This window comes from Mauremys mutica, chromosome 5, assembly GCF_020497125.1.
Source record: "Mauremys mutica isolate MM-2020 ecotype Southern chromosome 5, ASM2049712v1, whole genome shotgun sequence".
In the NCBI taxonomy this organism is placed as follows: Eukaryota; Metazoa; Chordata; order Testudines; family Geoemydidae; genus Mauremys; species Mauremys mutica.
This window is the reverse complement of record NC_059076.1, coordinates 24,973,684-24,988,318: the sequence shown is the minus strand read 5'-3', so window position 1 is coordinate 24,988,318 and position 14,635 is coordinate 24,973,684. Positions and strand designations below refer to the sequence as shown.

Genomic DNA, 14,635 nt, shown 5'->3' with positions numbered 1-14,635 from the left:
ATAACTCTGCTGGTTTTTATACCATCAACTTTCAAATGAATTGGTCATTCTCTCTGGTTTCCAAAGATGCTACTGTCTCCACAGCTGCCGGAACTGTGGGCCCATTATACAAGCTGTGAATATGTTATGGTTAGAGCTGGCTGAAGAGAGTCAATCATCTCATCTTTTCCTGTCCAAACACATCATTTTCTCCAATTTAATTGCTGTTCACATGATTCACTGAATTTCAGTAAATAGTTCTTACATGGTATCTTGTTTGTAAGGAGGACATTGAAAGAGTTCAATGTTAGAAATTCAAGCTGTTGTGATTGGCTAGTGGTATGTGTGACAGTCTGTCCCCTTATGTTCACGCCTTTTAGAGGATTATGGTAAAATTTGTACCAAGTATGCATTGGGAGGTATCATTTGAAAACACAGGATTTGCTGATCATTATTTGTCTTGGTAAAATGTGTGTGGCAACCCTGGATGTAAAGATTCCACTGGGTGGTATTACTGAGACATGCTGCAACCTGTTCTGAGGAGAAGTCACAAACCAGTTCCCCAGAGACAAACGGCTAGCCAGGTGTCAACAAGATCAAATGGACCCTCAGCTGATTAAGTGGCCACTCTTCCGCAGGAGAGAGGGTGTGGACAAAGAATTGACAAAGCAGTAGGTTGAGGTTCCTGACACAGACTTTCTGTCTCTTGAACATCAGCTGGAGGTGATTCTTGTGAAAGAGAAATGGCTGGAAGGGAGAGAGCAGACACCCCAAACCACCTCTCCCTTTCTCTCTACTCTCAGCATCTACAACACTTGAAAAACAAAGGAAGCAGCATAGGAGAGGGATCCTGACTAAAGGATTCAGCCAGTAAAACGGTTGGAACTTCTGGTGAGAAAGACCTTTGCTTTGAATTCACTTAGCTTGTTAAGTATTAGTTATGTTTTACCTTTTATTTCTTTGTAACCAATTCTGATTTTTATGTCTTATTACTTGTAATCACTTAAAATCTTTCTGTAGTTAATAAATTTGTTTTATCTAAACCAGTGTGTTTGGGAAACTTCATTTGGGAGAACAGGATTGGTGCATCTCATATTTCGGGGTGGCCAAACTTACTGGCCCTCCGAGCCACGTACAACAATCTTTAGAAGTTCAAGAGCCGGGGCACACCTGCCAGGAGCCGAGGGTTGGGGCTTCAGCCCCCTCCTGCTGAAGTCCTGAGCCCCGGCAGGGGCATCCCGCAGGGCTGAAGCCCTGAAACCCCTCCTCCCCCGCTGGACAGAAGCCCCTCCCCCACCACCGTACTGCAAGGCGAGGTCCTGAGCTTCTCCCCCCCATCTCCAGTCTGGTAGGTGGAGAACGGGAGAGATTCGGGGGGGCTTGCGAGCCGCACTTTAATGGTAAAAGAGCTTGCGAGCCAGTTTGGCCACCCCTGTTATTCTATTAATGAAATAACAGACTTTGTATGAACTTGTATTGTCCAGGAGGGCGCTGGGCAGTACAAAACGCACATTTTGGGGGAAAAGTCCGGGACTGGGAGTTTGCTGGTATTGCCCTGAAGAGTAGTTCATGAGTGGCTGGCTATAGCACTGATATGGTATAACTGGGAGTAACCTACATGCGGGAGGCTGCGTGTGAGCAGACCAGGAGTGGTTGCTGTCACGGCGAAGCAGTGAGAAAGGGACTCCAGGTTGGAGAATTGAAGGGACACAGCTGTCCATCAGTCCAGATTGTACCCTGGGTAACGTCACAGTACGTTTCTGCTCCCTCTTTGGGTAGGTACAACTCTTACAATCAGGTTTCCAGTGTCAATAGGAATTCAAAATGTGTTTCCTGCAAACATTCTGCCATTTTTTGCTTAAAGTTTGCTGTTCTGGTGATTTCTCCCGCCAATAAACTCATTTGATACAACATGCACAGAAGGCAAACACAGTTGGTGCAAATTCATTCAAACATTTACGTATCCTTTTCCCCCTCATATTCATCTAGTTCTAGTCATGGTTCATTCTAGTGAACAGTCTAAGTCCATCCCATTATCTCAGGAGAGTCTATACAACAAGAGGAAATCTGGAATTAAGATGGTGTTTCCTTGAGAAATGAAAGGATAGAGTTACCTCTTGTGTTAGCGTGGCTTAATCCCAGCTGCCGTGCGTTGTTCCTTCCCCACCCATACACAACTCCCGAGAGAGACAGGGCAAAGGTGTGTCCCCCGCCGGCAGCAACCTGAGCCACGGGGATCCCGCTGAGAGACGTGACATGCTGTGGGCTAGGCTGGGAGGGGATTTCTTGTCCCAGGCCCAGCTGGCCATGGGTGTTCTGTCCCCATGAAAAGACTCTGCCATCTTTTTTTTTTTTAAAGAAAGAGAGAAACAAAGTAAAAGACAACACACCTTCAAGCGACATGTTAATTAACTAGCTCACTAAGAGCTGTGAGAAATTATGCCCTTGATGTGAACTTGATGGCACAGAGGGCAGATTTACCACTCAGTCAAGCCACATAAGGGTGAATTCTACGCTCACTAACCCACACACCACCCCAATGACTGTGGGGTGTCATGACAACTAAATTTGGCACATACCCATTATTCCTCATGCTTGTGATTTGGCAGATACCTGGAGCTGCGTGACACTGTGCTGACAGAATAATTTTACACAGCTTGTGTTTGTAACAAACTGAAATTAGTATCTGTAGTTTCCTAATCCATCCAAAGCTGAGGAGTCAGGTAGTCCTGTATGCTCACAGAAACTGTGTTACGTTTTTCATCTAACAATAAAAAATAATGAATGGAAAATACTTCTCAGTGTCCCCTTCTACTAGTAAAATGCCAGTGAACCTGTGTAACAAAATAACATACCACCCTCTTAACATGACACCTTATGCCAAATGCATATATTTAATGTAGTGCTCATGACAAGTGCCAGATTGACAGCCCTGGAACCCAGTGCCTTCTGTTTAGCCACAGAACAAGTACAGAACAGGCAACAGCAGAGGAAGATTCTTCTCTGCCCATCCAACCATCAGTGCTGGATGTAAGAAGCCTCATTGCATGTAGCAGGAACTGTGGTTCGTCACTAGGAGAAGAAAGAAGGGACACGTTCATCTCTTTATTATTGAAGATGGATCTTACCTATCAAATGAACAATTCCCAAAAAGAACGTGGGGAAGATTTTTGACATTTTCTTATCTAAATAGCAGTTTTGAGAAGGGTTGCCTTCCCATCACAGACAACACCTGACACAATAGCTAACGCTTTGACAAAAAACGTTACGAGCAGCTCCTTTGTGAGCATAACTAACCAATGGGTAACTTGGCCCCACTGGCCTTTTTCAGAAATGAGGTACTGGGCATTATTTCGGCTGGAGGAAAAACAGAAAAAGATAAATTGACATTTCTCGCATCACACTGATTGCTCTGTCTCGTCTATTAGACAATAAACTCTTTGGGGACAAGGACTGCGTACTACTCTGTGTTTGCATCATACCTGACACAATGGGGCTCCATTCTAGGCTGGTCCATAACTACCGTTAACAAGCATGATTAATAATAATAATTCCTATTAAAGGAGTAATGGATAACTTAACATCTGACTTGCATATAAATTAACTGCACCAAAGAACAGAATTGCTTGCATTGCACTTGGGAAATAATATAAAAATGAAACGTGTATTACCTTGTGCCAGTGCAACCGAGTGAAAGTGTCCACAGGTGACTTGTATTATTCTGAGAGTAGAGAGACCATCTATTTTCCTGTAGTAGATAACAGGACAGCCAAGTTAACCTGGCTTCTAGATCACATGAAAAACTCAATTATGTTTCAGACAACAGATGATGTAATACCTAAAATATTAATATTATAATAAATACATTATATTTTAATGTTATATAATGATAACACTGACTCTGCACAGTCTCTGTTTTACCTTTGCCTGGTCGTTAGCCAGTCAGAGTTTTCTGCAATAGGTTGTTTCTCCGCTACTTAGAATATCTGCACATAAATGTGTCATTTGGACTCTGACTTAATATGCCCTGTGCTTCAGTTGTCTATTATTCACACCGAGGTGAACGTGCACTGTATTTTGACACTATTCAGAATAGATTCTTACACATCCACTGCAATGTAACTTTTTTTTTTGACAGCAAAAATATCCATATATAAACATTGTAGCTGGAGAGCATAGCTACAGCTAACGTTAAGGTTCCCCAAACATGTCCATGCTAAGAAGGACTTTTGCCTAGAACTTTGTCAAATTTTCACCTAGAGAGGGTGAAACTTTCTGGGTCTGGTTTCTTCCTAATGATGAACGTCTTTAGAAAGCTCAGGCAAATATTGTTCTGCTGTTTGTTTTACTACAAAGACAGGGTGGGAAACAGAAAGCAAACAAATTTTAATAATGGAGAAAATGTTCTAAAGTTGTTGTTTTTTTTTTTTTTAAGAACTTTGGTGTCTTAGCAGTTTAGAACAGAAACTGGAAATTTAGCATGAAGATTGCTTATAGGTCAGATTTTTTGGTAATGAAAATCCATTATGGATTGGATTATGGACCACTTGATGATTACCTGTTCTGTTCATTCCCTCAGTGGCATTGGCCACTGTCGGAAGACAGGATACTGGGCTAGATGGACCTTTGATCTGACCCAGTATGGCCATTCTTATGTCTGAATTTTAAGGGTAAAAAAAGCATGCTATATTTCTTAATTATAAAAGCTTCTTTTCTAAATAGCACTCTCTGAATATACTCTGTTGTTATTGCTTATGCATGTAAAACAAAGTTGACTGGTGTTTTAGATTGTTCCAAACGTTTTGAAAAACCCTATCTGCTCTACACACTTCCTTGAGGAGCCATGTTTGATATGCCATAAAGTCATCCAGACTGCATCTATTCCATGTGCTAAATTCCCATTTCAGTCTGTGTGCAGAGTGCTTTTAAGAATGGGCCCAATATTTTTCACTAAATCATTTTCAAATGTGAGTTTTAATAAACTGCTTACAATTTTCTCAACCCCATGCACAACAAGCCGATAGAAAGGGCATGCATGGCAGGGTGGGGTGAGGAATGAATAACTAACTAAAAATGTTGTCTTACAAGACTGAAAAACAACATTACGAATGGGTAAAGAAGTGCTAGAGTTTCATCTGATATAGGATGGGAGCGTTTTGTTCCTGAGTTCAGCAAGGCCTCAGAATTTCATACGCCAGCGAAACCACTCCTCACGTGACCAAAAAGTCATGGTCTGGTCAGGATGATTCTTCTACAGTGGCGTACAGATGTTAGCGACTATTTTACAACATTCACTGGCTTTTTAGAACTTGATGTGCTGAGGAGCTGTTTGCATCCCTGCTGGTGAGGAGAGGTCTAGTGATCTCCTGCTGGGAAGCAAAGTAGGGGAAGGAAAGAATTAAGGTCAGGGAAAGGGCAGGCACCGTCCTCTCACAAGGATTCCCCTAGGGAAGTGCAGCTTTAAATTGGTCATGCCCCCATAGGACCATCCCTGAGCCATCATTGCCACATCCCCTTCCTGGCAAGCAACACCCACTTTCGGAGCTTCTCTGTTTCGCTGCTACCCTCTTCCCCCCACCCACCCATGCTGGTGAAGGGGAGGTTCTAGCGGGCTGACTTCTCTGCCACCTGAGGCAAAAGGAGTCAGAATCCAAGCCTAAATCTAACTCTGAACATTACAGCAGCTCCGTGAAGGTCCCAGAATAGCTTTGTGTTACATGACGTGCACTGGCTTCTAAATGACAACAAACTGTAAGCTCTAGACTCTGGAATTTTCGGTGCAACATGCAAGAGAGTGGAGACCTGTTCCCACCCTTCTTGCAGAGCCTAAACTTTAGTCAGGATTAAAGGGAGCTGAAGTAGCTGACCTGGTCTTAGATGTATCTGACTTTGAGGGAGGAGGAGGCGGGATAAGGGAAGAAGAGGTAAACGACAATTCTCCTTCTACAGGAAAGAGAGAGACAGAAATATACTTGCTATAAAAATAACGAAGGGTTTGTGTTCGTACTGTTCGTGCTTTACATTTCTGGTATACCATTCAGTCATGTCATAAACATGTCAGGTGCAAAATGGTTAGAAAAAGGCATATTTGGCAAAGCAATGTAACTTGCATTGATCGGACATTCGCAGTGGGGGATGCAAAACAAATGTCATTTACAAGAACAACTAACAGGATTATGTGAAATAAATACATGTATCCCCTACTTTAACCTGTGCCTGCACCACTGCCCAAAAATTGCAGGGGGCAAATTCTGCTCTGGCACTGACTTCCACTGGAACACTTATGCCAGAGCTGAATTTAGTCCCATATTCACAGATGAGAGCATGTACTGATATTTATAAATAAATCCCGTAAATGCACTTAAAAAAAAAATCTGAAATCCTCAAGCAGTTTTCTCTCCATGCATGCTGAAGCCTACATCACCCCCAATATAGTTAGCAGAAACATCTCTTCTAAACAAGCTGCAAACAATTCAGGTGATGTTGAACCACTGTCTAATCTCTCATTTATGATAAAAGAAACCATGCAGAGACAAAGTTAACTTGTGGATGAAATGCTATGTTTGGGTAAGTAAAGAACATGCTATGTAAGAGCTGGAAACCACGCACAGCATCTTAATACTCTTATACCTTTTTGAGACAACTACATGTGAGATTCAATGCCCTGCAAACTTCCCCCAAAACTCAACTTTTCTCTCTCAGACCTTCCAGTTCGAGTGACCCAGGTCAAACTGGGCCAGATTTTGTAGTGGTTTCGTGAGGTGCACGAATGGGGACCATACTGTGAGTCTGAAACATTATGCTTAAATGGCTACTTACTTTGGGATTAAACTTTGTTCCTTAAATTCTCCCGTGCCCAGCTGGCCTTCAGACCCAGCTCCCCAGGAGAAGACCTTTCCTCTGTTGCAAACAGCCAGTGAGTGTTCCTTTCCACAGCTCACATGAACAATAATCTGTGCTTCTAAAGCTTGAATTTGTTCTTTTTGGTGGGGGAAAAAATGTTATTCAGAGGTTACAGAAAGAAAAAATATATACAAACCATACCTGCCAATAGCAAAGGATTAGTCATATAGCAACACTCAGCTCCTGGGGGAAGAAATTCACATTGACGATTCCTCCCACTAATTAAGAAGTAGCATAAATAGGCTCTAAATGGAGTTTCCTTCCTCTACTGGAAAGATCAGAGCTGAGACAGGACCACGAGTGTGTTGGTTAATACAGAGGAAAAACAACGGCATTCTCAGTTTTCTAACACTTAACACTAATGTGCCTCAGGGGAAAAAATTATGGCAGTACCACAAGAATATAAGAGAACTTTTATACTAAAGCAGGGGTGGCTAACCTGAGCCTGAGAAGGAGCCAGAATTTACCAATGTACATTGACAAAGAGCCACAGTAATACGTCAGCAGCTCCCCGCCCCCGCTCCCATCGCCTCTCCCGTACTGGCAGCCCCGCTGGTCAGTGCCTCCCCCTCCCTCCCGATCAGCTGTTTCCTGGCATGAAGAAGGCTGGGGGCGGGAGCGAGGGGGAGGAGGAGCGAGGGCACGGCAGGCCCAGGGAAGGGGGCAGGAAGGGGTGGAGTGGAGGCAGGGCCTGTGGCAGAGCCAGGGGTTGAGCAGTGAGCTCCCCCCGGCACACTGGAAAGTTGGCGCCTGTAGCTCCAGCCCTGGAGTCGGTGCCTATTCAAGGACCCGCATATTAACTTCTAAAGAGTCACATGTGGCTCCAAAGCCACAGGTTGGCCACCCCTGTACTAGGAAACATTTAAACACATCAGCCTAAAATCTGAATTCACCTTTCCATTTCTCTTCACTAGGTTTGCTAATTACCAATGTTATTGTACTTTGACTTGAAAAGATGGGTTGTGAGAACTTTTTTTCTTCTTTGATGCTGGAAATAAGTCATAAAACCAAATTGTAGCACTAATTTTATTGATAAGAACAGACCATGATCTCTTTTGTACAGAATTATGACTTCAGTGCTTTCTGAAAAATCAGAAAGTAGGCTGAGATGGACAAAGCACGAACATTTGAATAGCTTCAAAAATAGTAAAAAGAGAAAGGAAGGGAAAAAATTTAGCCAAGTAATTGTCTTTGTGTAAAATTCTATTTTTATCCAAACTTACAGCAATGAGACAATCCTTCCACTGCCCTGATTTTGAACCTAAAACTTAGCCTTGCCTTTATAAAACTGTTATAACCTGGTTGGAAATATCTAGATTCAAAGTATGTATTTTTAATAATATTAAAAGAATACAATTCTGCTTTAGCTAGGGCTTTGATGATCAAGGCAGCAAGCGGAGAAATAAGCAAAGGAAAGAGAGAGGCTGGTAGAGAACTGTTAATAGAGAAAGCAACTGCTGTAAAGCAACTGCTGTAGAGCAACTGTTTTGTTGTTGTTGTTTTAATACCAAAATCCTGTTTATTTGGTTAACGTGCATGTCTGGAGCCTGTTAATGCCACTGGAATGGATGTGAAATAAACTGGTGGGCCTCTTGGGGCCCCCACCACTGTGCCGAGATGTGTGTATCTGGGGGGCTGCCCCCTAACCCCCACTGTTCTGGGACATCTATGATTGGTCACATTCCAGCCATAAACTATACTAGTAACCGGGCGCTACTAGAACAATGGCTGCGGCCCTCAAGACAGTTTGTTCACATTGACTGTCCGCAGGCACAGCTGCCCGCATCCCCTAGTGGCCACAGTTCGCTGTTCCCGGCCAATGGGAGCTGCGGGAAGCAGCAGCCAGCATGTCCCTGCAGCCGGCGCCGCTTCCTGCAGCTCCCATTGGTCAGGAATGGTGAACGTGAACTGCGAGCAGCCGTGCAAATGGCCAGAGGATTACCCTGATGGGCCGCACGTTGCCCACCACTGATCAAGGGTGTGTGATCGTTACAGACTCGTAGAGGGCGGGTGTGACTGCCGTCCAGCTCCCTGGGCCCAGACACTGGGCAGACACTCTGTATCCTGGCAACTGATGGCCGGGACCCCTCTGCAAGGAGCCAGCCGAAGGAGGTGAAGCCAGGTGACCAGTCTGCCCAGGAAAGAGACAAAGGGCAGAGGAGGGGCAACTGGGTTGAGTGAGGGTGGGCTGCTGGAAGCTAGTCAGTCTCCTGGTTTGGGACCGGGGCAGGGAGGAGGGCCCAGCTCTCCCAGACATGCTGAATCTTCCTACTTTCTGTGCTAACAAGGTCCGTTCTCCACTGTGTTCCAGACAACTAATAAACCCTTCTGTTTTACAAGGCTGGCTGAGAGTCACTGCTGACTGCGAAGTTGGGGGTTCATGGCCCTTGGGGGAGGCATATAAGGCTTCCGCAGGTGTCCTGTTCAGGTGGACTCATTGCGGGGAGCTCAGGGAAACAGCCAAGGAGGCGTGCCCTAAAGAGAGTGTGCCATGAGGTGTAGTCACACTATAGGAGGGTCCTGTCTGAATTTCATTCAGAGCAGTTCCAGAGTACTGAACCTGTGGGCCTGTGACAAGCACATTTCCTTATCTTGTTGGAAGCAAAAGGAAGTTCCTTGGATGGAGTCTGTCAGTCAGGGAAAATGCACTGTATGGCCACTGGGGTACAATTAAAAGGGGTTCCGTAAATTGAGCAATTTCTCGTTGGAGTCTGTTTTTGAAGCTTTTCTGTTGCAAGGTTGAAAGGTGGCAATCTTGCAACAGAAAAGCTTCAAAAACAGACTCCAACGAGAAACTGCTGGACTTGAATTAATATGCAAACTAGATACCATCAATTTAGGCTTGAATGGAGACCTGGGAATGGCTGAGCCATTACACAAATTGAATCTATTTCCCCATGTTAAGTATCCTCACACTTTCTTGTCAAACTGTCTGAAATGGGCCATCTTGATTCTCACTACAAAAGTTTTTTTCTCCTGCTGATAATTGCGCATCTTAATTAATTAGCCTCTTAGAGTTGGTATGGCAACTTCCACCTTTTCATGTTCTCTGTATGTGTATATCTCTCCTCACTATATGTTCCATTCTAGGCATCCGATGAAGTGGCTGTAGCCCACGAAAGCTCATGCTCAAATAAATGTGTTAGTCTCTAAGGTGCCACAAGTACTCCTGTTCTTTTTGCGGATACAGACTAACACGGCTGCTACTCTGAAACCTTCCATAAATTGGTATTTTCTTGCTTTTCGGGAGTTGTATTAATGGGGGGGGGTGGGTGTTTGACGGGGGGATGCCAACTCAACCATCCTTAGTTCTTTTCAACAAAAGTTTTTGCTTCTGGAATATTATTAATAACCTACATCTTGTGGCATCATGGAAACAGTGAATATACGGGAAGATATGGACAAGGCAAGTGGTATCTCACTGTATTTACAAGATACAGTAGCCCACAAAACTGAGTTTAGAGATTTGGACACCACAGCTGAACCGATTTTTTCCACAAATTGAAGTTTGGTAATAAATATTTTAAACATTTCAAAAGCTTATAAACAGCTTATTAGGTCTCAGTGTGGAATGTTCTACACCCTCCTTTAAGAAAGAATGAAGTAGATAACAGCTTGGTACCAAAACAAATTGGAAACCACACCAAAGCAACAGCACTCAAAAGGGAGGATTCCATGTAGCAATTCATGTGTATTCAAAATAACATTAAACTGATTTTTTAAAATCTAATTATACAGAAAGCTAGCCACCGGTTTAAATACATAGCCCCTGCTGTGCAGAAGTGTGCAGAGCAGCAGAAAAGCCATGCAAAGAAGATTGCCTGCAGTCATGTTCTTCCATATGGGATGATTTTGAAATTCTGCAATTTTAATTATTTTTCTAGACACAGAGTTTAAAGACAGAAGGGTCTACTAGATCATCTAGCCTGACCAGGCCACCCCCACCACCTGCACACCAAACCCAACAACCAGACCAAAGTATTACAGCCCACAGCAGATGAGGCTATTCTATGCCACATAGAGAAAACAGAAGGGATTGAGCCGCACCGATGCCCGAGGCTCCTGTAATGGCAGGAAAATGATTGAGATATACCCAGATAATCCTGGCAAGTGACACAGAGATGATCCATGCTGCAGAGAAAGGCAAGCGCCCCCCCCGCCCAAGCCAATGCCAATCTGATCTGGGGAAAATTCCTTCCCGACCCCACATACAGTGATCAGTTAGAATCACCGAGCACCTGAGCAAGAACCAGCCAGGCAAGCGCCCAAGAGAGAGAACATTCAGCGCCACATCAGAGCCCTGACCCACCTCATCTAGCATCACATCTCCAACCACGGACATCTCTGATGCTTCACAGGAAGGCGACAAATAAACCACCAGCCACATAACCTTTGCTTAGTGACAGCACTCTCTTTGCAGAAAGCGTGACTCATCTTGTCAGGTTGCACATCACGCAGACAACACCAGGACACCAAATTAGGCAGTGCTTTATTTAAAATAAAAAAAATGCTCGTAGCCAGAATACCATGAAGAAAACAAAAAATATAACGGCTCAGATTCTGTGCCGAGCCTCCTGTAGGCACTGTAATTTTAACGAAAATTACCTGCAGGCTACAAGTTGCGCAAACACATAAGTCTCTCTGCAGGAGCAAGGCTTGTTTGTACCGATATTGATTTGCACTGATCAAGGTGGATAAAAATCAATTTAAAAAAAAATAAAAAATATCAGATTTTTTAAAATTTAAATTGGATTTTTTTGATAAAATGCTTTTTGGGGGAAAAAACCTATCTAAGGATGGGTTTAATTAAGATACATTATAGCTCAAATATATCTCATCATGGAATAGGGATTATAAATTCTAATTCTATAGTATGAAACTATATTCATGTAATGTTTAAGGAAAATTTTGTAAATGAGTTCCCATAGTTCATGGATTAGGGATCCAATTTTATGGGGTTCCACAGGCTTCTGTAGAGATTATTTAGGTTAATCTTTCTATCTACCCAATGGGACTCAGCGCTCAGTCTAGACCAGGGGTCGGCAACCTTTCAGAAGCAGTGTGCCAACTCTTCACTTATTCACTCTAATTTAAGGTTTCCCGTGCCAGTAATACATGTTAACGTTTTTAGAAGGTCTCTTTCTATAAGTCTATAATATGTAACTAAACTATTGTTGTATGTAAAGTAAATAAGGTTTTTAAAATGTTCAAGAAACTTCATTTAAAGTTAAATTAAAATGCAGAGCCCCCCGGACCAATGGCCAGGACCCGGGCAGTGTGAGTGCCACTGAAAATCAGCTCACAGGCCGCCTTTGGCACCCGTGCCATAAGTTGCCTACCCCTGGTCTAGAAGATACCATCCAAGATGCTCAGTTTTGCAGTTCTCAAACTGTGGATTTGTGTCTCCAGAGGTAACATGCTTGTTAACAGCAAAAATGTTTTTAAATAAATAAATAATATATAGAGATGAGGAATAACAGGCCTCAACTCCATTTTCCCTCTGCAAATTTGTGTACACAGAGTCAATCCCTTAACTCTCTCTAAAAGTGCAAACTTTCAAAAAGTTCAATGAACAGAAGATTGTTGGGAGCGGAATAGATCTGGACAATGAGAAGAAGTCTGGAGATAAATGTGAGAAGCAAAATATTATATTTATATTATAGTTTGCTTTTCAAGAAAAAAAATCCAGAATACTTAACGCTGTTGTTTTAGTTAAATAAAACAATTTAAATGTCTGTCAGGTGATGTTCTCCTCCTAATACAGCAAGAAAATCCTCCAAATATTGGAGATAGTTCACCTCCCAATGACTTCATAAATATCTGCTTCATTTACCTTTGCTAAGTGAAATAACCATCATTCAGTTTCTGATATAGCTGTAAAACTCATCTAAAAAGTTTTCAAAATAAATCACTGTTTAAAAATGTATAGTGTGTACCTTCTAAAAATGAAACCCACCTCTATCTCTGAGTTGTGAAGAATATGTATTAAGGTTATAACAACCAACAAGAATGCACTTTTATGTAGCAAACCATGATTAAATCCAGTCTTCCTGACTAGTAATTTAAATCAATTTGATTTAAATCAAATCCACCCTGCACTAATATTGATTTGCAGGTGCAGAGAGGGCTGTCACCTTCTCTACCTGCTTTCACTAAACTATTTGAAAAACAACAAGGTGGCACCTTAAAGACTAACGGATTGATTTGGACTAGATGATCTCCTGAGGTCCCTTCCAATCCTGATAATCTATGATTCTATGATTTAGGCATAAGCTTTTGTGGGTCAAAAAACCCCACTTGGTGCCGCTGGACTCCTTGTTGTTCTGTGGCCACAGACTAACAAGCCTAGCCCCTGATCCTAGTGTCTCGGACAGGTTTTAGAGTAGCAGCCGTGTTAGTGCCACAAGTCCTCCTACTCTCGCTGAGTTACTACTGGTGGTGAGTGGCGCCAGCCAGCCCCACACAGGCAGAAAGCAGAGCAGCAGCTGGGGCTGGGTTTCGCCTCTCAGCAGCTGATTGCCCCCACCAGGAAACCGAAACCGAAAGTAGCAGCGACCTGGGGGCGGAATCCGAAACCTGCAGCTGGATCGGCAGGAGGGAGAAATAGAAACTTACCAGAGCGGGGGCGGGCTCCCCTCCCGGGGCGGCTTTCCCAGCCGCTGCCCACACCCAGCGGAACCCACCTCACCCCCGAGCCCTGCCCTGATGCCGGGAGAGCTCCAGCCCCTGCCATGCCCAGCGCCCGGGGGCAGGGAAAAGCACCGCCCAGCTCCCCTGCTGCACCCAGCTCCCCGCATCGCCCCATGCACCTGGCCCGGCCCCGTCCCGTCCTCCCCGCCCCGGGGGCGCCGGCCCCGCAGCCCCCCGCCTGGAGCCCGGCACTTCCCAGCCTCTTACCCGGCGTGTAGCCGCCCCGCTGCCCCGGGCGGAGCTTCCTGCCCAGCTGCCCGCGGGCGTTGGCCCCGCAGGAGCAGACGGTGCCGTCCGGCCGCAGCAGGAGCGTGTGGCGCTCCCCGCAAGCCGCTTCCAGCAGCGTCCAGCCCCCGCCGGGCTCGGGCCCCCGCCGGCACCGCACCGGCCCGCCGGCTGCCGCCTCGCCCAGCCCCAGCTGCCCGCAGGCGCCGGCTCCCCAGCAGTACGACATGCTGGGCCGGTGGCGGCGGCTGCTGCTGCTGCTTCGCCCGGCCTCTGCCCCGCCACCTCGGGGGAACCTGCCTCCGCCCTCGCGTGTCAAGCCGGCCCCTTTCCAGCCTGCCCTGCCTTGCAGCTGGGGGGAGGGAGGGCGGGAGCTTTCCCAGGGCCGGTGCTTCCATTTAGGCGACTGGGGAGCCAGGATTTGGGGGGGCGGCATTTTGCTGCCCTCGGTGGCTGGGGGTCCTTCCGCGCTCCGGGTCTTCGGCAGCAATTCGACGGGTCCTTCACTCGCTCCGGGATCTGCCGCCGAAGTGCCCCGAAGACCTGGAGCGTGGAAGATCCCCCCGCCGCAGAATTGCCACCAACGACCGGGAGCGCGGAAGGACCCCCGCCTAGGGCGCCGCTCCTGAGCTTTCCCTGCCGCCCCTTCCCTGGCATTTCTGGGGGCGTTTGAGGAGAGAGGCACCCAACTCCCATGGGATGGAGACACCCAACTGCTCTTTGTGCCTTTGGAAATCTCTCCCCTAAGTGCCTTTAAAGTGTGTGTATAGAAACAAAGCCCTAGCCCCGCAGTCTCCCCCAAACCAGAAAACAGCCCCCAGCCAACTAGAGGTAACAG

The 14,635-nt window shown here is 45.4% G+C and overlaps 1 protein-coding gene across 1 annotated transcript in view; it reads right to left on the bottom strand.

The window, feature by feature from the left end:
• Nucleotides 1-14,049, bottom strand: part of LOC123371604 (probable E3 ubiquitin-protein ligase HERC6) — a 40,574-nt gene extending 26,525 nt beyond the window's left edge. The window contains exons 1-4 of the mRNA XM_045019366.1: nucleotides 13,780-14,049; nucleotides 6,799-6,958; nucleotides 3,651-3,727; nucleotides 2,094-2,321 (exon numbers count right to left, since the gene is read on the bottom strand). Of these exons, the coding sequence (XP_044875301.1) occupies nucleotides 2,094-2,321; nucleotides 3,651-3,727; nucleotides 6,799-6,958; nucleotides 13,780-14,026 (712 nt within the window). The 5' untranslated portion in view covers nucleotides 14,027-14,049. The remainder of the gene's footprint in view (nucleotides 1-2,093; nucleotides 2,322-3,650; nucleotides 3,728-6,798; nucleotides 6,959-13,779) is intronic.
• Nucleotides 14,050-14,635: the final 586 nt, after the last annotated feature.